Below are 24,708 nucleotides of genomic sequence, written 5' to 3'. Positions count from 1 at the left end.
GAAAACTGCCACTGCTGTGTTGATATGATTGCATTCAATCGGCAGGTTGCTTTGGGCACTGTGACTATTTTAATGATACTGATTCTTCACATACATGAGCACCAAATATCTTTCCATTTGTTTGTGTAACCTTTCATTTATTTCCTCAGTGTCTTATAATTTTCCAAGCACAGGTCTTTTACCTCTTTAGGTAAGTTTGTTCCTAGCTATTTTATTCTTTTTGATGCAATTGTAAATAGGATTGTTTCTTCATTTCTCCTTCTGATAGTTTGTTATTAGTGTATAGAGATACAATCGGTTTCTGTATATTAATTTTACATCCTGCAACTTTACTGAATTCATTTATCAGTTCTAGTGGTTTTTTGATGGAATCTTCAAGGTTTCCTATATATCGTATCATGTCATCTGCAGATAGTGACAGTTTTACTTCTTCCTTCCCAATCTGAAAGACTTTTTATTTCTCTTTCTTGCCTAATTGCTGTGGCCAGGACTCTATGTGTTCCTTGAGGGCAAATGTGTTATATGTTTTGTCTCTGAATCCCCAAAACCTAACAACCCATAACGGTATTTATGTAATACATAAATGATTATTGAATGAATAGGTTGGCTCTCAGCCATTTGTGGGGCTTTTTGCTTTTGCTCTCATTATGCTTGACTTTTTAAAATCTGAGTCATATACACAGCTATTCCTCTTCTTTAAAGCAGCAACAGCTCTGCCGTGCTTTGGAACCCATCTACACGTCCTACTTGTGAAGCCAGTCCTGTCTGCCATGAGCTATTTTTAAAGCTCTTACAAAGAACCAAGTGTGTTTCTGGACTACTGCTCCCTACCCACTGGAGTCAAGCTTGGATATTCAGAGAACTGTTGACAAATATAACGCTTGGAAGGCTATATTTAGCACAGAACACATGGTGGAGTGGCTCTTGCCCCTGGACTCACCTCCAGGGTCCCACCCCTTTTAAAAATAACTCATGACAACACATATCAGGTAGGAAAGAATGCTCCAGTGTAACGCGAAGTTCAGGCTCAGGCTGGAGCCGATTATGGCCGCACATGAAATGTCTTTCAGAGGAGCATCGAACTACATACTACCGGTCTGAGAAAGTAACAGGGCAGAATGGCTATGTTTAAAGAAATGAAATACCCAGAGAATTAATATTGCTAGCGAAGTCACTAGAGCAACTACAGAATATGGGGAGTGGGGGGAAGAGGGGAGAGTAGATGGCTTTACTCCAGCGTGCACTCGACGAGGGAAACGCTCTCCATAGCGTTGCTGTCCATCATTTTCCATACACACATGCCTCTTGGGTCCAATGAAGCCTGGATGTTCCTCGCAAACGTGGTCTGGATGTTCTTTACCTCTGTGTTTCCCACAGCACCCAGCAAAGGTACACTTTAAAACAGGTGAGATGAGTTTTCAAAGAGCCCTCATGGTGTGGAGAAAAAGGAACCCTCCTACACTGCTGGTGGGAATGTAATTTGGTGCAGCCACTATGGAGAACAGTATGGAGGTTCCTTAGAAAACTAAAAACAGACTCACCCTATGATCCAGCAATCCCACCCCTGGGCATATACCTGGAGGAAACTCTCATTTGAAAAGATACATGCACCTCAGTGTTCATAACAGCACTATTTACAATAGCTAAGACATGGAAGCAACCTAAATGTCCATCAACAAATGATTGGATAAAGAAGTTGTAGTATGTATATACAATGGAATACTACTCAGCCACCAAAAAGAATGAAATAATGTCATTTGCAGCAACATGGGTGGAACTGGAGAGCATCATCTTAAGTGAAGTGAGTCAGACAGAGAAAGACAAATACTATATGCTATCACTTACATGTGGAATCTTAAAAAAAAAATGACACAAATGAACTTATTTATAAAACAGAAACAGACTCACAGACATAGAGAACAAACTTTTGGTTACCAGAGGGAAGAGGGAGGAGAAGGATAAATTAATAGCTTGGATTTGCAGATACTAACTACTACATATAAAATAGATTAACAACGAGGTCCTACTGTACAGCACAGGGAACTATATTCAATATCTTGTAATAACCTGTAATGAAAAAGAATAGATATGTATAACTGAACCACTTCTGCACCCCAGAAGGTAACACAACATTGTAAATCGACTACACTCCAATAAAAAAATAAAAATTTTTTAAATTTTTAAAATAAAGAAACTGCCCCCAAAAAAGAGAGAGAGAGAGCCCTCGTGGAGCATACAATGGACAAAGTCTTCTGAAACTTGGTGAAGCATCTTTACATGTGGGGAAAGGTGAGCTGTGCAGGGAACCCCATGCCCCAGCATCCAAGTCCCTGTCCTTGGCCAGGCAAGAGTCCAGGTTACCACCTTGCTCTTCCCTAAGGGAAGACGTAGCGTGGCCAGGAATAAGAGGAAGAACCACTGAGGAACTGGCGTGTAGCTGAGCAAGTTTCCAAGAGCCCAATGCATGGGTTCTTCCAAGCATTTGCATTGAGGACCCGTGGTGGATGAAGCACTGTGCTAGGTACTAAGGAGGTGAAGAAGCAGAAGCTCATGGTCAGGTCAGGGCACAGACGAGTGACCAGCAGGGCCAGCACCAGGGACGGGGTGCTGGACAGACAGCAGGACCAGCAGAGGCGATGGAGAGAGCAGGACATGGGAAAAGAGGGTGCTCCAGGCATCCAGGGGACGGAGGAGGTACAGCCTCGTGAGCCCTTGACTTCAGGTCTTTTTTCCTGCTGTCTCTACGCTGTTTGTTTGATTGCAACACCACACAGTGACGGATCCCACGGGTCCCTGGTCTGCCGCTGGCACCGAGGGGGTGGGGACTACAGTTACTCACACCTCCCTCGGGTCTCTGTGTATGACCCTCCCAGGCATGTGCTTCCCTGCTTCCCTGGGCCAGTCCAGAGAGTGCCCTCTTGACCCTCCTTCCTCCCTCCAGCCTCTGGTCACGTTTTTTACTGTAACTCACAGACACAGGCTCCTGTGACATCACAGACATCACAGGAGCCGGTAGCCCCACCACAGTGGCCCGTTCCAGCTTCCTAGCAGGGGAAAAACAAGAATTGGAAAAAATACATGAGAATCGTGTTTTATCTATGTTATCAGAGAAGGTGGCCTTATTAATTTTGAGACAATAAAATAAAGCCCTGAACTACACTGCAGCAAGGAACTAGAAAGTTACTCAAAGAGCTGTTACTATCCATTAAAAAAAAAAAAATTTTGCAGCATCTGTCATCTTGGGCAACAGGTGCACATTTGGGGATCCGTTCTCAGCAACTAGAAGGAACTCACAGGCCACCTGGGACCCCGGAGGATGCCTTTGGGAATCCCAGGTCTGTCCTACGGAGCCTCCCCCAGGGACACTCGTGCAGAGCCTGGTCACTTGCAGCATCCCGCTGGCCCTTCCTCGCACATGCTCAGGGCTGGTGCAGCCCCCAGAACACATCACGCACCACTGGCCACGGCAGCTGAGGGGGTGGAAGAGACGAAGACACCCTACAGGGCAGGAAAGAGGAGCCCCGCCTATGCCAGGGTGTCTGCCTCGCCGTGTGGAGAGCTGTTCTGGAGACACAGATGTGTGTCTCTAGAGTTTACATCAATATAATCACAAGAGGGTGGCTGAGCACTTTGGTGTCTCGGTGGTCACCTGACGCTGGTCATATCAAGTAACCATTATCACATCGGAGCCCACAGGAGTTATAAATACACCGCCACCAAACCCCAACTGGACGACAATTGAGTAATGACAATAGAAATAGCTCACACGCCATAAGACCATCTTTCCCCTTCCTGGAGAACTTTCCTGAGATCATTGCAATGGAGAGCCGGCCAGAGCCAGTTAGAGGGCAACTTCAGATCTTTCAGAAGATGGAAAAAGAGCCTCAAGCAAGAACCGGGCCCCCAGTGCTTGAGTACCATGCAGCCTTGGTCACGGGAGACCTGGGCCGTCTCAAGCCCCTCATGGACCAGTTCTTCCAGGACGCCAACGTGGTGTTTGAGATCAAGAAGGATGAGATGGAGTGGCATGCGAAATCCGCAGGCACGTTTGGACTGTCAGGTACCTTTGCTCCTTTAAAGCTCGGTTATTTATTTTTAAGGAGTTATTAACACACCTCTGAAAGTATGACTCCAGGGTGTAGAGTGCTCATACGAGTGCTGCATTTAACACAGTCGAGCAGAATTCATCAACAAGCCAAATTTGGTTTGCAAGATTTTTAAGATGTAGGTTTTAGGTGATGGGATACGAGAGATCAAATTGGAAAGGCCAAACGGCTGTGGAGGAGCACGCATCCGATGCTGGAGGTGCCGCCTGTCTTTAAAAAGGAGCTTTGGTTCAGGTGTTGATCTGCCAGTGGCCGCGTCGGGCAGCCAGGGAGGCAGGAGATAAAGTACGCCTCTCCTTCGACTGTACCCGGGGCAGGTCCCTGGCGGGCAGTGCTGGTCAAGTTTCCCTAGGAATCCGTGAATACCACGCTCCAGCCAGGTAGCTGGGGCCCAGCCAGCATCACAGAGGGAGAGCTCTCAGGAGACACTCCTCCTGGAACCCTGGGGAGCCGGAGGAGGGGGAAGAAACCAGAGGTCCTCCTTAGGTCGTGTACATCTGCATTCTTGCCACCTGAACACTGTCGCTATGTGCTGGGCAGGCAAGCGTACCCCACGCGGAGAGACGCCCCCTCACCCCTACCCAGGGTGAATGGGATGGCTGACCACCAGGCTGCTGCCTGGCTTCCTAGGCTGGCCCTCTGCACTGGGCACCTTCCTGCTGCGTGCCCTGAGGCCACATGTTGACCGAGAGGGTTCATGTGTTGCAATCCACAGCAGCTCTGCCAGACTGTGAGGATTTGAGACCCTGTGGGCAGTGGGGCCATCGGCCAGTGCCCCGGGCCCCTGACTCGTCAGCTCTAGGTGGCCTCGAATGAGGAAGGGCGGTTTCAAAGCACTGACACCGTCTGTGTAAACCGCACACAGGAGAAGGGAATACAAATGCTGCCAAGGAGCCAGGCCGCGCAGAGCAGCCGGCGAGGCAGCAGGGGCTGGGGGCAGGCTAACAGGGATCCAGCATGGGCAGCAGCCCCTTCCAGCCAAAGGCACCCCAGAGCCTTTTGGGGTCTCCTTTTCTCCGCCTGAGCCAGGTGGGGCACACGTATTCCTCCAAAGGGCTGGGTGATGATTCAATCAATAGTGCCAACTGCCTGTTCAATGAATGTTTTTTTTAAATCACGTGCCTCCCAGCCCTGGACACACTCACAGGCTCAAATGTTGCAATTTCAAATAGATATTACTGGTAAACTACAGTCTGAATCAAAGTCTCCTTCCTTTCTACCCCTTAATCTTTCTGCCCCTAAGTCCAGCAGTTTCTACGGCACATCTGTACAACAGCAGGTTAGAGCATCCGGGCAGTGGAGGGACGTGGGCTGCTGTCGAGCCAAGGACCGCCCGAGAGCTAGTGCTGGCTCAGGCGCAGGCTGGGAGAGAGGGTGGGCACTGCTGGATCCCGCGCTGGATTTCAGACCAGCCACCCGACTTCTCGCAGCAAGTCCAGCAGCAGAAATGACAAAACCGTGTCTGAGAGCAGTGGGCCCCCTCGGCTCTCTCTCACATGAGGACTTTCTGGTGGCCAATTCCAGCTCCTCCTGAAGGGAGCCGGGGGAAGGGGGTCCACTTAGCAGGTTCGCAGTGGCTGGCCCCTCAGTACCACACCCACGATGAAATGCTGGCCCCATTGAGCCCGCAGTCCTGGGGAAGCATGCACACGGAGGAGCTGATGTTCGGAGGGATGTCCCATGTGGGGAGAACCCTGCTTCTGTGTTCCTCCTGGTGGCAAAACCTGGGCCAGGGGATGGGAAACAGAGGAAGCTGATTGCTGATGAAGATTTTCTGGTTGAGAGAGCTGCCTCAGAACAGGATTCTCTTGAAGGCCTGATGGAAGCTCATCGCTACCTCCAGGGACCGGAGAGGGGCCTAGTCCTAAGCCACGGCTGTCCCAGATGCCCACCCATGGCCCCTTCCCATCAGTCCATGGCAAGACTTGGAATCTTGGGTGGGGGAACTGATGGGGGTTGGAGTAGGGCTGGGAACTTAGCAAGCCCTAGAAGATGGAATATCGCCTTCCTGGTCCCGCAGTAAGTAAACTTCCTGTCGAATCAAGAACCAGGAGCTGGGCCCTGCGAAAATGTAGGTCATTGTTCTCATCAAGGACCATAGCCATCCTCCACCCTCAAACCAGACCCAGTCTCCACTGGAAAGGGCAGCCCAAATCACCCCAGACCCATGTCCCCAGGGCCTCCGGCCACCACCATCCACCACCAGGACAACAGGCCCCCTCCCCCGACACCGAGTGGGTACAACCTCCCGGCTGGGCCTTGGGGACGCGGGGCAGGCTAGAACGGTGCACTGCTTGGAGGTAGGTAATTATGAGTGGTCTTTCAAAACTGCTCAGCATGGGTCCCGGGAAGGAGGTGGCCTGTGAAAAGGGTCTCCTCCGCAGCTCATTACAGCCACGGTATCGATTCTTCCATCATTATCAGAAGGCACTCCTGCCATGTGAAATCCTGTCCCTTGAAGTGTATTCACCAGGGACAACTTTCCCCCATTTCCAGGAGCGCTCCTGACCGCTAACAACCTTCCACGGGCCTTTTGAAAAAAGCCCAAAGTTTTCAGAAAAGTGAAATGTATAGCACTTGCTCCATTCATCCCTCAAGAAAGAACAACGCTATACACACACGTACACACGCGCGCACACAAAACCCTAAAAAGCACAAAGAAACAAACCAGAATTGTGCTCAATGCGGACCACCGCATCAAAGCACGCTTCTGAAACTCAGCCACTTCCAAGACAACGAAACTTTCTGAGTCCTTCTCTTGAGTGACCTTGGTGATGTGGGTCCCTTTGTTTTGTCTGTTGTCTTCTCCTCTGAATGATAAAGGGGTAAATTGGGGGCTGATAGAGGACTAGGATTCCAGAAAAATCTACAGCTCACTTTCCTCCCTCAGGCTGCCCCTAATTTAGAGCCTGGAAAATGTGAATTCCTGACTTAAATTCTCCCACCGTCCACTCTGCTTGTTCAGCTTTTAACTCCTCAAACCTAACCCTAACCCTAACCCTAACCCGAGTCCCCAGTCACCCCCATATTTGGCAAAACCCTCTTGCTTCTCAGTAACACCACCCGGCATCTCTCTAGCTCAGTTTCAGTCTCTCCTTTGTGTTTCTCCTCCCGTGTCTCCAGCCCTGTCTTCTCAGTGTGTCTCTGCTCCGTGTGCTGTCACACGCTCTTCCTCCCTTCTTCCTCCACTTCTCATTCCCTTCATTTCTCTCTGCCCCGCTCTGTCCCCTAGGCCTCTCTCCATCCCTCATCCCGTGTGTATGCCTACCTGGACACCAGGTTTCTCTGTCCCTAACCTTTGCGTATCTCCGGACACCCCTACCTGGTCCTTAACTTGTAAAGATGGTTTCACCCTATTTCAGCCCTGATGGACGCCGCCCCCCACCAGAGCCCCAACTCAGCTTACCTCTCCCCACCCCAGGCCTCTGGACCCTGGAGTACAAGCGCGAGCTCACCACCCCGCTGTGCATCGCCGCGGCCCGCGGCCACACGGCCTGCGTGCGCCACCTTCTCGACCGCGGCGCGGACCCCGACGCCAGCCCCGGCGGCCGCGGCGCCCTGCACGAGGCCTGCCTGGGGGGCCACACAGCCTGCGCCCGGCTGCTGCTGCAGCACCGCGCCGACCCCGACCTGCTCAGCGCCGAGGGCCTGGCGCCCCTGCACTTCTGCCGCACGGCCGCCTCGTTCGGGTAAGGACCCGCGGCCCTGGCCACCCCCCGCCCCCGACCCCTGCCCCTGGGGCCCCGGACGCGGCCTGGGACCCCGTCCCCGCCGCCCTGGCCGCCCGGAGCCCGCTCGGAGCTGGGACCCGCCCACCGCCCCACCCCGCCCGCGGGCCCCGCCCCCAGGCCCCGGGGCCCCGGCCCCTCCCGCCGCCTGGACTCTCCCGGGCCGGCCCGGGAGCCCCCGGCCGCCGCCGCCGCCGCCGCCCTCGCCGGCCACCCGGCCCGCCCCGCCGGGCTCCCCGCCCTGGCCTCGGGCCCCGGCCCCGGGCCCGCGCGGCTTTAATTAGCGCTTGATTGCGAGCGCGAGGGGGGAGGCGCCACACGGAGGTAATGAGCCGGTGATCACCGGCCCGCAGACGCCGGCGCTGGAGAATGCTAAAAGGCCACTGGCGGGGTTGGAGGCTGAAAAATTAGGGGTTTTAATGATAATTTTATGCAGAATAATTGTCACAGTGTGACATAAATGGTTAGCTCCTCGGGCGGGGCTTCAGAGCCCCGCAAGCAGGCAGGGCTGTGCCCGCATTTTCGGGGCCCACTCCCCACCCCCCACCCCCAGGTGCTGGGGTTCTGTTGCCGCCAGGTCCGGCCCCGCGGGTGTCCGTGCAGAGTGTCTGTGCCCTCGGGGTCCAGTAGGTCCCAGGAGAAGCGACGGGGGTCACCGTGTCGCTGCACAGGATTCATGTTCCGGTTTCTCAGCTTGTGCTGTGTCATCTCGACATTTCTTTTAGTCCAAATGTTCTAGTCCCTGTTCTTGGGATTAACATTTCTTGGCCTTCTCTATCTATGATGAGGATTAAATAAAATCACCATGTTAAGTGCAGACAGGCAGGACCAAGGCAGGAGCATCTCCTACCAATGTCACCTGTGTCCAAAGTAGGGACTCAGAAAGGCACGTGGACCACCAGGAGACTTGACAGTGATGGAAGGAAACAACTTTATAACAATATATTTTTTTAAAGCAGCTTTACTGAGGTGTGAATGGCATATAGTAAGCTGAACATGTTTAAAGCGTACAATTTGATAAATTCAGGCATAGGTGTGCACTCATGAAACCATCCCTATAATCAAGACAGTGAACCCACCCACCACCATCAAAAGGTTCCCTGGCCCCATTGTAACCTCTCCCAACCCCCTCCTCCATTACTCCACTGATCTGCCTCTTGGGCTGTGTACTTTACTATGAATGTGCTAGAATTTTACGTAAATGGAATGTAAGTCTCTTTTGTCTGACTTCTTCCATGCAACAGTATTACTTCGAGAGTCATCGTATTCTTGTGTGCATCCGTAATTCATTCCCTTTCATAGTGGAGTGGTATTCCATGTTATGGGTGTGCCACAATGTGTCTATCCATTTATATATTGAAAGACATTGGTTGTTTCAGGCTTGGGGCTATTACAAATGAAGCTGCTGTGAACATTTGTGCACCAGCATTTGTATGGATATATGCTTTCATTTCTCCAGGATAAATACTAGGAATTGGAATGGCTGGGTCACATGATATGATAAAAAGATGATCTTTTAGGAAACTGCCACGCTGCTTTCCAAACTGGTTGTACCGTTTTACATTCCCACCAGCAAGGTGTGAGTGTTCTAGCTGCGTCACGTCCTCACCAACACTTGGCATGGTCACTGGTTAACTATAGACATTCTATAGGTGTTTAGAAGTACCCCCTTGTAGTTTTGATTTGCAGTTCCCTAACGGCAAGTAATAGTGGACATCTTCTCATGTACTTATTTGCCACCCATTTATCTTCTTCAGTGAAGCGTCTGTTCAAATCTTGTGCCCATTTTTCAGATTGGGTTGTTTGTTTTCTTCTCGAATTTTGAGATTTCTTTAAATATTCTGGATACAAGTCCATTGTCAGGCATGTGATTTATAAATATTATCTCCCAATCTCCGGTTTATATTTTCTTTCCTTAAAAGTGTCTGTTGAAGAACAGAAGTTCTTACTTTTGGTGGAATCCAGCTGATCATTTTTTTCTTTTCTTTTAGGGGTTGTGTTGGGTTATTTTATCTAAAAAAATCTTCACCCAACAAAGGCCACAAAAATTTCCTCCTGTGTTTTCCTCTAGAAATTAATAACTTTCTATGTTACAGTTAAGTTTATGACCCATTTTGAGTTAATTTCTGAATACAGTGGGAGGAACAGACATGGATGTAGGTACTTTGTTGATGACCTCTTCGAGACTGAGACAGCACCCTTCTATTTCTAGTTTGCTGTGAGTTTTTACCATAAATGGATATTGAATTTTCTCAAATGCTTTTTCTGCATACACACATCATATGGTGTGGTTTTTTTTTAGTCTGTTAATATAATTATTTACACTGATTGATTTTCAAATGTTCGACCATCCTCATATTCTTGAGATAAACCACAATTTATAAATGGCTGGGTTTGATTTGCTAAATTTTTTAAATATCTGCATCTATGCTCATAAAAAGTATTGATCTGTAGTTTTTTCCTGTAATATCTTTGGTTTTGATATCTGAATAAAATAATGGCCTGAAAAATGAGTTGGGTCGTGTCCCCTCCTTGTCTATTTTCTGGAAGAGTTTGTGTAAAATTGTTACTATTTCTTCCTTAAATGTTTAGTAGAATTCATCAATGAAGCTCTCTTGGCCTGGAGTCCTTTGTGAGAAGACTTTCAGCTATGAATTCGATTTCTTTCATGGCTATAGTGTTATTCAGGATATGTCTTTCCTTTGGAGTGAGCTTTGATAGCTTGTGTCTTTCAAGAGATTCATCTCTTTCACCTAAGTTCTTGAATTTATTGGCAAAAGTTTTTCTTTATTACCCTTTTATGAGCTACAGAATCTTCAGTAATATCACCACTTTCATTCATGATATTGGAATTCATGTCTTTTGCTGTTTTTTTCTCTACTCAGTCTTGCTGTGGGTTTCATTGGTTTTCTTTTTTATTTGACTGCTTTATGGTTTGTCGATTTCTGATATGATCTTTATTGTCCTCCTTTCTTCGCGTACATGGAGTTTCATTTGTCCTTGCTTTTCTGTTTCTTAGCATGTAAGCTAATGTCATTGACTTGGTGATGTTTTTTTCTAATACAGGGCTTTGGTTCTACACATGCCCCCCTATGTACTACTTTAGCTGAATCCCACAATTTTAGTATGTTAAAATTTCACTTTAAATCAGTTTAATATAGTTTCTAATTTCCCTTTTTTATACTTTTTCTTTGAACTATGGGTTATATAAAAGCGTGTTATTTAGTTTCCAAATATTTGGGTATTTTCCAGATATCTTCCTCTTACTTACTTCTAATTTAATTCAGTTATAGTTAGAGAACTTACTTTGTATCACTCTACTCCTTTTAAATTTATGAGTCTCATTTTATGATCCACAATATATTCTATATTGGTAAAATGTCCGTGTGCACTAGAAAAGAGTGTGTATTCTGCAGCTGTTGGCTGGAGTGTTCTGTAAGTGTCAGTTAAGTCCAGCTGCCGCATAGCGCCGTGTAAAGCCTCTGGAGCTGTCCTGCCCACTGTTTCACAGGTTATTGAAAGAGGGGTATTGAAATCTTTGACTGTAATTATGGATTTGTCTATTTCTTTTTGCAGTTCTATCAGTTTTGCTTCAAATATTTTGAAGTTCTATTATTAGGTGCATAGATGTTTAGCATTGTTATGTCCTCCTGAAGAACTGACTTCTTATCATTATGAAAAGATATTCTTTATCACTGCTAATAATCTTTGCCCTAGTGTCTACTTTGACACTAAAAGATCTAGTCTGATATTAATATAGATTTCTTTTGATTAGTGTTAGCATAGTATACCTTTTTCCACCTGCATTAGTTATCTATTGCTGTGTAACAAATTACCACAAACTTACAGATTTACTACAGCACACATTTATTATCTCACAGTTTCTGTGGGTGGAATTTGGGCATGGCTTCACTGGCCTCTCTACTTCCTTCAGTCTCTCACAAGCCTGCAATCCAACTGTCAAGAGGGCTAGGGTCTCATCTGAAGGGTCAGCTGGGAAAGAATCTGCTACCAAATTCATATGGGCAGAATTCAGTTCCTCGAGGACTGTTGGACTGATTCTCTCAGTTCCTTGCTGACTATTGATTAAAGGCCATCCTCAGTTTGTGTCTTTACTTTTAAAGTGCATTTCTTGTGGGTAGATTAAAATTGAGTCTTTTTCTATCCAATGTGGTAGTCTCTGCCTTTTAATTGGGTGTTTCGGTCATTTACATTTAAAGGGATTTGATATGGTTAAGTTCAAATCAGACACTTTGCTGGGTTTTTTTTTTCTATTCTTCTCATCCATTCTTTGTTCCCTGCCTTCTTCTGTATTGAGTGTTTTTCATGATTCCACCTTACCTCCTTTTTTTGACTTATTATGTATAACTTTTTTTTGGTTATTTCAGTAGTTGTGTTAGGGCTTATAACACTTTACTTTATCACAGTCTGCCCTCAAGTAATATTATACTACTTTATGTATAATATAAAAACAATATGGCAAGGGGGGAGGGTATAGCCCAGTGGTAGAGGGCATGCATAGCATGCATGAGGTCCTGGGTTAAATCCCCAGTATTTCCACCAAAAAAATAAATAAATAAACCTAATGACCTAGCCCCACACAAAAACAACAACAACAACAAAACAAACAAACAAACAAAAAAACTATATGACAGTATACTTCCATTTTTCTCCTCTGGCCTTTCTGCTTCTGGTATCATATATTTTACTTCTGCATATAAGTCCTACATTGTTGTTATTTTTGTTCAAACAATCAATTATCTTTAAATATATTGAAATAATAAGAAAAAAGTTTTTATGTTTACCCATGTAGTTTCCATTTCCAGTTCCCTTTACTCCTTTGATTGGTCAAAGATTCCATCTGGTATCATCTTCTTTCTGCTTGGAGGACTTTCTTTGATATTTCTTACAGTGAAGGTCTGCTGATGATGAGGCCTTTCAGTGCTTGTATGTTGAAAAGTCTTTATTTCCTCTGATGGTTTGAAATATTCTTTTACTGGGCAGAGAATTCTGGATTGACTTTTCTTTCAGTGTTTCAGACTCATAGCTCCACTGTCTTCTAACTTCCACTTTTTATGGGAAATCTTCTGTCTTCCTTATCTTTGTTCTTTTGTATATAATGTCTTTTTTTTTCTGGCTTTAATATTTTCTTCTTATCACTGGTGTTAAGCAATTTGATCATGGTGTGCTTTGATGTAGTTTTCTTCACATTTCTTGTCCTTGAGATTCATTGAATTTCTTGGATCTGTAGGCTTACACTTTTCATCAAATTTGGAAAATTGTTGGCAATTATTTCTTCACATTTTTTTCTGTACAATCCCCTCCAGTTGCATGTATGTTACCCCCCACTGAAGTTGTTCCACAGCTCACTGACGCTCTGTCCATTTTTTAAAACTTTTTTCTTCTATAATTGATTTATCTTTTGTTCTGAAACACCTGCTCTGCTATTAATCCCATCCATTGTATTTTTCATCTCAGACATAGTTTTCAACTTAAGAAATCCAATTGTAGGTCTTTTTCATATCTTCCATGTCTTTACTTAACATGTTCAGTCTTTCCCCTAGCTTCTCAAACATACGGCATACAGTTATAACAACTATCTCAATGTTCCCATCTACCAATTCTGACATCTGGGTATGAATAACGTTTTGTTTATTTCAACTTTGTTCATTTTGTACATTTCAGGTTCACATAAGGCATAAGACATGAGAGATTAGATATACATAGATATAAGATTCAAAAGTAGAAATGCGTATAAACACATTTCTCAATGCTTTTTGAAAGATGTAAGTAGACAGCCATACTGAATGGATAATAAATAAAGATTAACTTCTACCTCATTTTAACTTACAATTTCTGTCCTCGAGTCATTTGGTGGATGATTTACTGGGGTACAAAGTTGCCATTTGGTGATGAAATTATAGCACTCTTATCTATTTTTGAAAAGCATAGCTCCAAGTTCACCCAACAATGACTTCATTCCCATAAGCATCAAGTTGCCCGTTGTTGAGCCCTATGATGTACCGTGGCTGTGCTGCATCCTGCGTAGTCTAGTCCCTCAGGCTGCTTTCAGCTTCAAGGGAGACGAAGGTGATGATACAGCACTGTGCTAGACGTGGGGCCAGAGATGTGTAGAATACACTATGTGCATGCAAGTTGGGGGTGTGGGCTGGTGGATTTCTACCGGAAATTTTCTAGGACAGAAGGAAGCATCAGCTTTATTAAAAGACATAAGCCAACCAAATCAAAGCAAAAGTCTTTCTGTATACAAAGGAAATGGGCAAAATTATTAAGCAATTTTACATTGATTGCACTCGGTCTTGATCATATTTTTTTAACCCTACAATTTCATATGTTACAAGTACATATTTTGCTACATTTGAGGCCTAGGTTGAACCCCAATTCTAACACTTACTAGTAGTACGAGCTTGGGCAAGTTATTTCACTTTTCTGTGTCTCAGTGTTCTCATCTGTAAAATAAAGATAATATTTGAGCCTACCACATAGGGTAGCTAGTTAAATTAGCTAATGTAAGGAAAACGTTTAGAAGAGCACTTGGCCTAGAGTTAAGAATTATGTAGGTGCTCACTGCAATGGCTGAGGTCTCTTGTATAATCACTGCATCTATTTTATGAGAATTGAAACAATATTTCACTATTTTAATTGATAAAGGGTTTGTTGTTTCTTTCCTTTATCTCCACATTTGTTGGTCATCTATGATTTATTTCCAGTAATATCCCTAGTCAAGAACATACTCTTTATTATAACATATTCCAACGGAAAATTAACCCATTTGATGACATTCCAAGTCTAGGAACACACCATGACTCCCACCGCAAAGAGGCATATCTATATTTGCTGTTCTTTTGTTCAAAATCAAGTTCTATACATGCAGCGTGGTGTCCTGGCTTGGATCCTGGAACAGAACATGGACATTAGTAGGAAAAGCAGTGACATCCAAATAAAGTCTACAGCTCAGCTAACAGAATTGGACTGATATGTTAATTTCTTAATTTTGACAAAGGTACCATTATAATATAAGATATAAACTTTAGAGGAAGTTGTGGGAGGGGCACTTGGGAACTCTACTGTCTTTGCAATTCTTCTGCAAATCTAAAATAATCTTAAAATAGAAAGAGTTTTAAAAACCAAGTTTGCTTCATACCTTGGGCTCCAAACTTCCACCTTACAGTATTAGAAAAAAGACTGCTTTTTACTAAGAAACGAAAATGTGTCACCTACTCAGAATACAAAATACTGTGAATCTGCACAACAGCCCTTAAGACGAGCCAACACGCTCACATTTGGATATCAAAGGAGCTGAGGCCTGTGCAGACCTCGGCTTACGCGCTGTGTGATAGAAACTAATTTCCTGGCATTAGTTGGTTTGTCAGAAATCATACTGGCACATTGTTTAATAAAGACTTTTAAAAGATCTTTGTATTAAAACAAGGCTTTTAAAATCTCTTTTCTTCTGTCTTTCTCTTCCTCATCCTCTTTTTTCTTTTCCTTCTCATTTTCTCTTCTGCCTCTACGTGTCTCTCTACATGAACCTTCCTCCCTGGCGACTTAATTTGACAGTCTTGACTTATTTAAATCCAGGTTATGGGGGAAAAGTTTAAGATAAGTGGTGAACACCCCAGAAGCTCAGGCAGAACCAAGCAACAGCTGGCTGCGGAGCCTGCAATATCAGCGACGTAGTGGAAAATGCCGGTGGGCTCCACTGAACACCCCTGCAATCACACAGCCACCTGCCTTGAAGGATGAAAGGTAACAGATGTCAGAAAGGGCCTGAGGTTTGACTACGGCCTTTCAGCTCTGAAGAGTCCCCCCAAAGTTAGACTCCGAGGAGGTCTGGCTTCAGGTAGTATAAACATTATCACTTTGACAGGAAAGAGCTACTTTCTCCAGGATCTTTTTATACATAATAGATTTTAGGTCATCCTTAATTTTTTTACCTTCAGTAGACAGGGGGTCGCTGACCTACATACAGAGCCATTTCATTTTCTTTCCCTTGATGACCATGGTCTCCACCCCTAGGGACCCAGTTCTGCTCCATCCTCTTTGAGTCAGCAGTTCACCATGGGTGCAGGACTTTAAACCCTTTGAGTCTCTGAGTTCCTGGGATTAAAAAAAAAAATTATCTGTGCTTCCTTCCAACCAGCAAGCTTCAGAATTCAGAATTCAACACACAAAAAAGGGATATCAGAGCTTTAATCTAGGAGCCTTTTGAAGAGATTTTCCCAAAAAGAAAAGTTCCAGTAAAGTTACTGTCTTCACGTCAGTAGCCATGCCAGCCTCGCCCTATTTATTATCAGATTCCTCTCCTTGACCCTCTTTTAGATTCTGAGATAATGAAAATGAGAAGAAGAAAAAAAATTAGTAGAGCCCTGATCCTCTTTCTCATCTAAAGCTGTCTTCATGTAAACATTCATGTGGCGGACACACTTCCACCATGAACAGATCAGTCAAAAAGCATGCAGGTTTCCTTCTTGGTCCCACGTGTGTCAGTTCAACTCAATAAAAATTAATTCATAAGCCAGAGGTGGACCTGTGAAAGCAGCTAATTATCTTCAGAGGAAAAAAATTATTGAAGAAAACCATTGGACAATTCTTGTCTAACTCAGACCTGGTAGGCTGAAATCCGGGCAGAGTGAAAATGAAGTATGGCTTTTCCTGAGGAAAGAAAGGCTCTCTCTGGGCAGGATTTGAGCAGAGAAGTGTTCTGAGCCCTCACCCCAACCCCTACAGTCTCCGCCTCCTAACAGGAGATTTACTGGCATGAGGTGCCAGCTCCTGGGCACTGAGGCACCACTCAGAGAGCAGCCCACTCTCCACAGCCCCCAGGCGTGACCGATTCATCGTCAGGGGGAGGGGAGAAAACGTGGTCTGGTGCGATCAGAGTTTGAGGCATCTGGAGGCGTACTGAGGAAGATGGTGTCAGTTAGGGGCTGCCCACGTTGGGTGATTTGATGTTTGTCGAGAAACTCCATATCCTGAGCACTTGCAAGTGTCATTCTTGCCACAATCCTCCCAGCAGGCCTGCCAGGCACGATTATCCCCAGTTTGCAGGTTAGAAAACTGAGGCTCACCAAGGGCTCACGTTTTGCCAGTAGAGTGGCACGCAATGGAAACTGTCGGAGCCAGGTTCGAAAGCCAAGTGTCATGAGAGAGATGGATGTCACAAGATCGCTTCCCCCTTGTTAACCTAATTTTTTTTTCAAAAACTCCATAATCAGGAAGCAGCTCTGTTCGTTTCTAATCATGACCTTTCAAACATGTTCTGACACAGCTTTATCCCCCTTCCCTGCCGCGTCCGAGCATCTCAGGCCAATTCCTCAGCTTTCTATTCACTTGCCAAGTTCTATTTGAATGCATACAACTCACTGTCAGGAATTAAAAGAGGTAATCCAGGCCAAATCAACCCTTTACCCTCTGGGCAAAATCCTTGATCAGAGACTTCAGGAAAGGTACACAAATGGCCAATAAGCAAACAGAAAGGTGCTCAACACCATTAGTCATCAGAGAATTGCAAATGAAATCCACAGGGAGATATTCTTTATCTCACGCCCATTAGAATGGCTACAATCAAAAGCCTGACACCACCAAATGCTGGCAGGAATGTGGGGCAACTGGAACTCTCCTGCGTGGTTGTTGGGAGTGTATAATGATGTCATCACCTTGGAAGACTGTTACGAAGTTTCTTTTAAAGTTAAATATACACCTGCCAGCAATTCCACTTCTAGACATTTATCCTAGAAATGAGAACATATGCCCCCAAGAAGACTTACATAAAAACGTTCATAGCAGCCTTATTCATAAGAGAAAAAAAACGGAAATGCTCAAATGTCCATCAATCTCAATAGGAGAATAAATTTTAAAAATCGTAGTATATATATCCATACAATTAAATATGACTCAGAAGTAAGACAGAATGTCATGTGTGCAACAGTATGGGTGAATATCAAAGACATTATGTTGAGACAGAAAAGGATAGAAAATTCTAAAAGGTAAAGCATGGTGAGAGAAATCAGAACCATGCTTTCTGACTTGCCTGTGGGAGTGATAAGGAACTTCCTGGAGAGATGGAAATATGTGACCTCTTGATTGGGACACTCATTACACAGATGTATTTCTTTGCCAAAATTCATACAGCTGCACTCTTAAGAACTTAAGACCTGTCTCTGTGTGCAAGTTTTGCCTCACTTTAAAAACACATGCATGTAAAACTTTTCTCTCATACAAGTCAAAGCTCCCCCCGCCTCCCCTCCAACCCTGCTGAAGAAGAGAGTGGAGTCTTTCCTCTCCCTTTTCTTCCTTCTTCTCCTCCTGCCCTGATGCCTCTGGGTCTTCCTCCTCATCTAGTGTACTGGGACCAGGGGAGGAGAGAGAGGGTGCCCATTTCCTGTTGAGGAAGGGATGCCAAGTGAAGCTTCCAGAATCAGATACAGCAAGGCAAATGGTGAAGCTGCCTTCTCAAAGTCTGTTCTTTAAATCATTCCTCAGTTCACCAAGAGGGAGAATTTCACTCGCAGTCTGGGGAGAATTTGCCCCAAATCTCATCACCAGCCACAGCCATTCAACACTTTAGGAACAAAATTAAGTAGCAGCCGTTGCTCCAAGGGAAACTGTGGGGATGGAAATGGCCGGACAATTTCTCTCTCAGTCTCCCTGCTCCCTCAGGATCTGTCCATTCACATCAGCCATTTCAACTGCAGACACTTATGCTTGATAGTCTCACAGCTTCGCACAAAGCAGAGAGGGGCGGGGGGCAGGTCCCCAAAGAAGGGGCTCAGCAGAAGGTCCAGGGAAACCAAGTGGAACTGCTCCTCCATTAAAATCAAGGTGGCGGCTTCCCCATCCTTCCTCCGGGGCCTGCTGGGGAGTCCATCCACAGAGGGCGCCTTCTTGTGATGGCTTCATTAGAAGGTGGGGCGGGGGGAGGAGGACATAGCTCAGTGGTAGAGCACATCCATCACCGTGTGTGCTCAGTGTGCACGAGGTGCTGGGTTCAATCCCCAGAACCTCCATTTATAAACAAACAAACAAACCAACAAACCTGATTACCTCCCCCTCAAAAAATAAAATAAATAAAAAATAGTAGTCAGACAAAAAAAATTTTTTTTAATTAAAAAGTGGGGGAGGGTACAGCTCAGCAGTAGAGCGCGTGCTTCACATGCACGAGGTCCTGGGTTCAACCCCCAGTCCTCCATTAAGAAATAAACAAATAAACCTGATTACCTCCTCCCCCCAAAAGAAAACAGGGCTGTGTTTTCCTCCCAAGTCTCTCCCCCCATGTCCCCTGCCCCCACCAGTCCTGCACTGGCCCCTCTTCCAGCCACTCTGCCTGCCCCCAGGGACCCCCGCTTAGGGCTGCAGCCACCCTGCCCCCAGGGGCGTGTCTCTCCATCCCACCTGCCTCCACGTCAACCCCGAGGAGGGAAAGCAGCATAGTGATGATTCAACAAGACTGGTTCGTAACACCCATTACTGTCCCTAACACACTGTCCAGCGTGAAGCCCCTTCTGTCTGTCAGAAGGGGTTTGGGCAGCAATCGCGTGAGCAGAACCGTAAAGGGCAGCCGGGACAGTCCAAGGACCCCAGCGACTTCCAGGCACGTGAACCCGTCGTCCAGGAGAACAGATGCTGAACACAGCTAACGGACGGCTTAGAAGTCACGTGCTTCCCAGCGAAACAACTTAAGGGATCTTTTTGAATCTTGAATTTTGCCGTATCTTTCATAGTTCTGTGTCGTTGTCATGACATTGTTCTTGCAGTCCCATCTTTTGGTGGTTCTGGAGTTGTTCTCGCATCCACTGGTGGCTGGGCTTCGCCTCCCAAGCAGGATGGTCTGACTGTGGGGTCGCCGAGACATCCCAGGTCCCTGTGCCTTAGGTCACTGCTCAAACCTCAAACACCGAACCTCACTGGAAACTGGGGAGAAGGAACTCCACGGTGCAGGGCTGCCGGCAGCACCGGGGCGAGGGGCAGGACCACGAGGGCCACGGGCAGGCGGCCCCCTCGGCTTGCTGCTGCCTTCAGCGTCCTGTCGGCGAGTCTGTCCGGGAATTCTGTGGCGTGCTCAGAGGAGGAAAACCTGACAGGCTGCTGCTGGACAGAGCTTGGAGGACATTCTTTGCTTTTTTTTTTAATGGAGGTGCTCAGGATGGAACCCAGGGCCTTGTGCCTGCTAAGCATGCGCTCTGCCACTGAGCTATACCCATGTGCCTCTCTACTTACATTCAAATAAATGAGGAGTCTAGAGATACCACCTGGGAAGTGCCGAGTACCGGGCCCAGCTCAGAGAAGGTGCAGAACAACTGCCACCAGTGGGAGGGGCAGCGGGTGGGCGGGTGACTGGAAACTCTGAAGCCGGACTCAGCAGCCAAGGACTCTGCTCTGCCACCAAGTGGCTGGATGGCCCTGTGTGAGTCACCCGCCTTCTTCCAAGCCTCAGTTTCCCCACCTGCAGATTCTACCTACAATGCAGATTTGTCGCAAGGACTAAAGATAACATCCTCTAAAAAGTAAATAAAAAGCCCACGCACTGGGGAATGCACTGACCTCCTGGCTCAGAACCAGAGGCTGAGAAATACCACTTCTGAGGGCTTCATGCAGCTAGAGAGATGGGGTGAGGGGAGGGAAGCGGGAGGAGGAACGCCTGGGGCAGGGTCTGTCTCGTGGGGCGCAGGGGGGTTTGGCAGGTGGTGTGAAAGGGTCAGGAAGAGGTGAGCAGTGAGGAAGCCCAGGCTGAGGCTCTCTGCACCTCCTGCCCCGGAGAGCGAGGTGGGAAAGCCGGTGCTTCGGGAAGATGCTGGAGGGTGGATGGGAGCGGTGGGCAGGACGTATGCTCAGAATCCTGCTTCCCTCTTTAGCAATAAGTGAAAATGACGTTAATTCGACAGCTCTTGTTGGGTTCATCTCTATTAACTCCTGCCTCTTGGCTCAAGCCACTCTTTCTGTGGACTGTCAACCTTGGGCCCCATCAAGCCTGTCACCACGATCATTATCAGGGACAAGGATGAGGGATGGAGGTGGGAGGCGGGTAGCGTTTGCCCAAGTGGCTTCGTCTCAGAGGCTGTTCAGACAAGTGTCTCCTTAATCTCTGTGAGAGAGACAAGTCGTTCTGACGTGTTCGATGGGAGCTCACCCTTGGTTCCCGACAGTGACTGCCCTACGCTGGCTCCAGGCCTTCCTACTTGTGTGTGTCGGGACCGCAGGAAACCTGCTGGCAAAATCCCCGTGGGAGGAAAGGGCTCTGCAGAAGCTGGGGTCCAGTCCTGGAAGGCTCGGGTGCCGCTCTCCCCACTGGGCCGTTTCTCCTTGGACTGGAGACACCCGCACATCCCAGGTCAGGGCCCCAAGACTGCTGCGCCACCGCTCTGCTCACCGCCCGGGACATCCCCCCACCCCGCCCCCTCCTCTAGGCTCACCTTCTCATAGGTGCTGCCCTGCATACTTTCGCAGATCTCTGCTTATGCCTGGACAGATCAGTGGAAAATCTGAGAGCCTTCTGGAAGCCTTGAAAGCTGAGCTGACCTTCTTAGACTCCAGGAGCTGCTGCTGCGGCAGGTGGGGGATGGTTTTGTTGTTAATAACCTCTGTCGTTCCCCTTTCGAACGGTAACTCTGATTCATTTGGGGAAATGAATTTGAAAATTCTAAAGCACAGACAGGCAAAAAGGAAATAAAAGCACCTGTCACCCCATCCTCCAGAGAGAAACACACGTTGGCCTGTGCACGCCTCGGCTTCCTTCCTGTGCGGATACAGATCTGCGTTTTGTTTTGTTTTGTTTTTTGAAAATGGGAGTGTTAGTGCTGTTTTGTAACCTGATCTTTTCACATACCACACCTTCATGTTTAATGGCTGCCCAGCGTGTGCCGGTGGAGACATGCCCCAGTCAGTTTGCTGTGTTGTGTTTTCTCACACCTGCAGCCTGCAACTTACGCTGTTACCAGCTCTAAGGAAGCACCAAGGTTTAGCCAACTAGAAGCTCTTCACTAAAAACTAAAAAGGGCACCTGCCGCGCTCCAGAGGGTGGGACAGGGTCCTCGTTCTTCTGAAAGCTACCTTTGTCGCAAATAGCAAGCTGGACATCAGCCAGTTAGGCTGGAGACATGGAAAAGAGGCCCACTTGTATTTCCCAGTGGACTCCCCTCCCCGGTGGAGAGGCTGGGCTGCTTTAAAAAAAAAAAAAAAAGCACAGAGGAAAATGTTTTGTAGTTGTTTGCGAGAGCACAGAAGCTCAGTGGCAAAATGAGACGAAGCCCTTGATCTCTAACCTCCTGCTGCAATGCTCAGAATCCCTCCCGGAGGGACGAGGAGGAGGCAGGCCTGAAGCACTCCGACTGCCCAGCTCGCATCCTCTCGTAGCTGGTCTTTGTCCCGAAGGACAATTCGCATCAAATTGTACTTGTTGTAGAGCTCTTCCACCCAAGACAGACGACTTCTCAAGACACTGCTGACGCGGAGGCTAGAGAAATACGGAGAAAGAGTTAAAAATACTGAGAGTCCCCAGGTAGAAGTGTAAGCAGACTTCAGGGCAGCCGCTTCCAGCCTGGAAACCCCCAGTGGGTGCTCTCCCTCAGAGCCCCCGTCAGTGAATAACAGGGAAAACAGCAGCCACGTGAAGGAAACCCGGGAGACGTCCGTTAACGAAATGCGTCTGTTAGCGTGCTTTTAGGGAATGCCAACTGTGGGCTAGCCCCGCCGTGGGTGCCGAGAAGCAGAGATAAATAAACCCCCATTTCTACGCCCAAGGAGCTAACAGTCCAAGAGAGGATCAGACGTGCCAGAGGTACATGACAACACAGAGGCGCGGCCGAGAGCAAGAGGAAGGCCAGATAGGATGTGTCTGGCAGCTGCACCAGCTCAGGTGGGATGGATGCTCAGGACGGAGCATCGGTAAATGAAACTGGTGAGGTCCCAGGTCCCTGGGAAAGGAGCATGGGCTCTCTCCAGCAGGCAGGAGGAGTCTCTGGGTTTTCAGCAGGCACATGTCATTTCGTTCACACTGGAAGGGCTCTTTCTGGGTCGTGAGGAGCTCGTTGGATTGGCACAGGGGTCATATTGGGAGAATGTCATTAACATTCAGGCAAGAAATGATTCAAGCCTCAACAAGACAGTGACAGCTGGGATGGAGGGAGGAAGCAGTTCAAGTGATGATGAAAGAGATGGAACGAACAGGGCTGACTGGCCAGATGAGGAGGGGGAGGCATAGAGAAAAAGCCAAGAGCAAGTCACTTACAGAGCAAGACGTTCAAGGAAGCAGAAGAGGACTACACCTGGGGCAAGATGATGGTCAAGAGGGATTCCCTTCCTCAAACATACGGAAGAACAAGAGGACAATCGTGTAGAAACAGGTTCTAATAGGTGTGGGGGCCGGTTCGTTGGCAGAAGGGAGAAGGATGGCAGTTCCGGGATCGCTTGGGGATGGTGATGGACATTGGGAACAGCCACTAAAGGGCAAGGAATGAGGAGCTGGTCTACAGCCCTGGAAAGTGTGAACTGAAGTGTGAGGACCAGCTGAGCCTGGAGGCCAAGCTCCATGAGTGGTGTTTCCTCCACAGCCAAGCGGGGAAAGAGGGTGTGATGAGTGAGTGGGTCCCTGGTGGAAAATTTGGCCAACAGACGTAGTGGGTGGCCACATCCCCTCAACTCAAGGGAACTGAGGATGCTGAGAAGACAGTGAGTGGAGTGCCGCCCAGGGAAGGAAGTGAAGCCAGAAAGCACCGAGAGCCAGCAGTCAAGGACTCAAGTCTCGTCAGAGCTGAGATGCGGAGGGAGCACTCCAACAGGAGTGCAGGCTGGAGGGACCAGAGCCTTCTGCTCTGAAGTCGGCATCAGCATGTCAGACTCCAAAGATGGAGCGACCACACTGATGGCAATGTCCGGGAGGTGACGTGCGGGAGGACGGCCAAAGTGGGGCTGGTGTTTGCGCAGTGCCCGTGAAGGACAAGGGCCAGCAGAATGGAGGAGGGTCTGTGGGACTGTCCTACTTTCAGGCAGGGGCAGACTGCATTTCCCATCAGTGTCCAAGGCCCAGGGTCCAGGGTGGGCCTGCCTAGTCAGCAGCCTGCCCCCGGTGCTGAGGTTAAGGTGCTCGGAGTTCTCCCAGGTGTGGAAGAGGTTCTGAGGAAGCTGCTCTCCTAAGAGAGGCACTGGTGCCTGGAGGAGAGGACAGTCTTGGGATCCACTGGTGGACCTGGAGGCAGCAGAAGCCACCCACCTCAGGGGGAGACCACAGGGTCCCATGGAAGCCTAGAAACCACAGGACAGCATTGTGGAATTTAGTCAAAATCCACAGTCTGTTCAAGGAGAGTTTGAAATCCACGGTCTGTTCAAGGAGATGGTCCCACGGTCAGGCACGGGTGTGTGTATCACCCACACCTCCAGTCCTGTCTGAGGACACCCCGGAGCCACTGCGTGTCAGTGTCTTCAGGGATGGTTAGATTCCTCCCTAGGAGTAAGGCAAGACTTGCTGCCTCATACCGTCTCCAAAGCTAAGGTACATACAGGCTGATAAAGAGCCCGACGGTCTAAGGGACCCCCTCCTTAGAACCGTGACTCCTGGGCCCTCAACTGCCACCTGTGACACAGAGCTCAGGTAATTAGCGTTTCCCACAGTCATCTGAACCGCATTCCCTTCCGAAGGAGCAGCAAGCAGTTACAAATCACGAAGTGTTAACGCTGCGCGTGCGTTCTCAGGAAACTTTCCTAGCGATTTCCACCGCTGAGTAACCCATGGGCATGGTACGCCCAGGTCTGCATTTAGTTTGCAGCTTAGTCTGAACTCCTGTAGACGGGGCACAGGAGATCTGAATCCACGTCCTTTCTTCCCGGCCACCTTGGCCACTTCAGGGAGCCAACCTTCC

The 24,708-nt window shown here is 47.7% G+C and overlaps 1 protein-coding gene across 2 annotated transcripts in view; it reads left to right on the top strand.

Annotated features, from left to right (window-relative positions):
* ASB18 (ankyrin repeat and SOCS box containing 18) overlaps positions 1-24,708 on the top strand; it is a 58,574-nt gene that overhangs the window by 14,775 nt on the left and 19,091 nt on the right. Inside the window, exons 2-3 of one of the 2 annotated variants that reach the window (XM_032480560.1) lie at positions 3,926-4,060; positions 7,528-7,795. In XM_032480560.1, the coding sequence (XP_032336451.1) occupies positions 3,926-4,060; positions 7,528-7,795 (403 nt within the window). The remainder of the gene's footprint in view (positions 1-3,925; positions 4,061-7,527; positions 7,796-24,708) is intronic. The other variant, XM_032480559.1, reaches the window with a different exon arrangement.

Source organism: Camelus ferus, chromosome 5 (genome assembly GCF_009834535.1).
Source record: "Camelus ferus isolate YT-003-E chromosome 5, BCGSAC_Cfer_1.0, whole genome shotgun sequence".
Lineage (NCBI taxonomy): Eukaryota > Metazoa > Chordata > Mammalia > Artiodactyla > Camelidae > Camelus > Camelus ferus.
The sequence above is the reverse complement of the archived record's forward strand: the minus strand, read 5'-3'. Positions and strand labels throughout refer to the sequence as shown.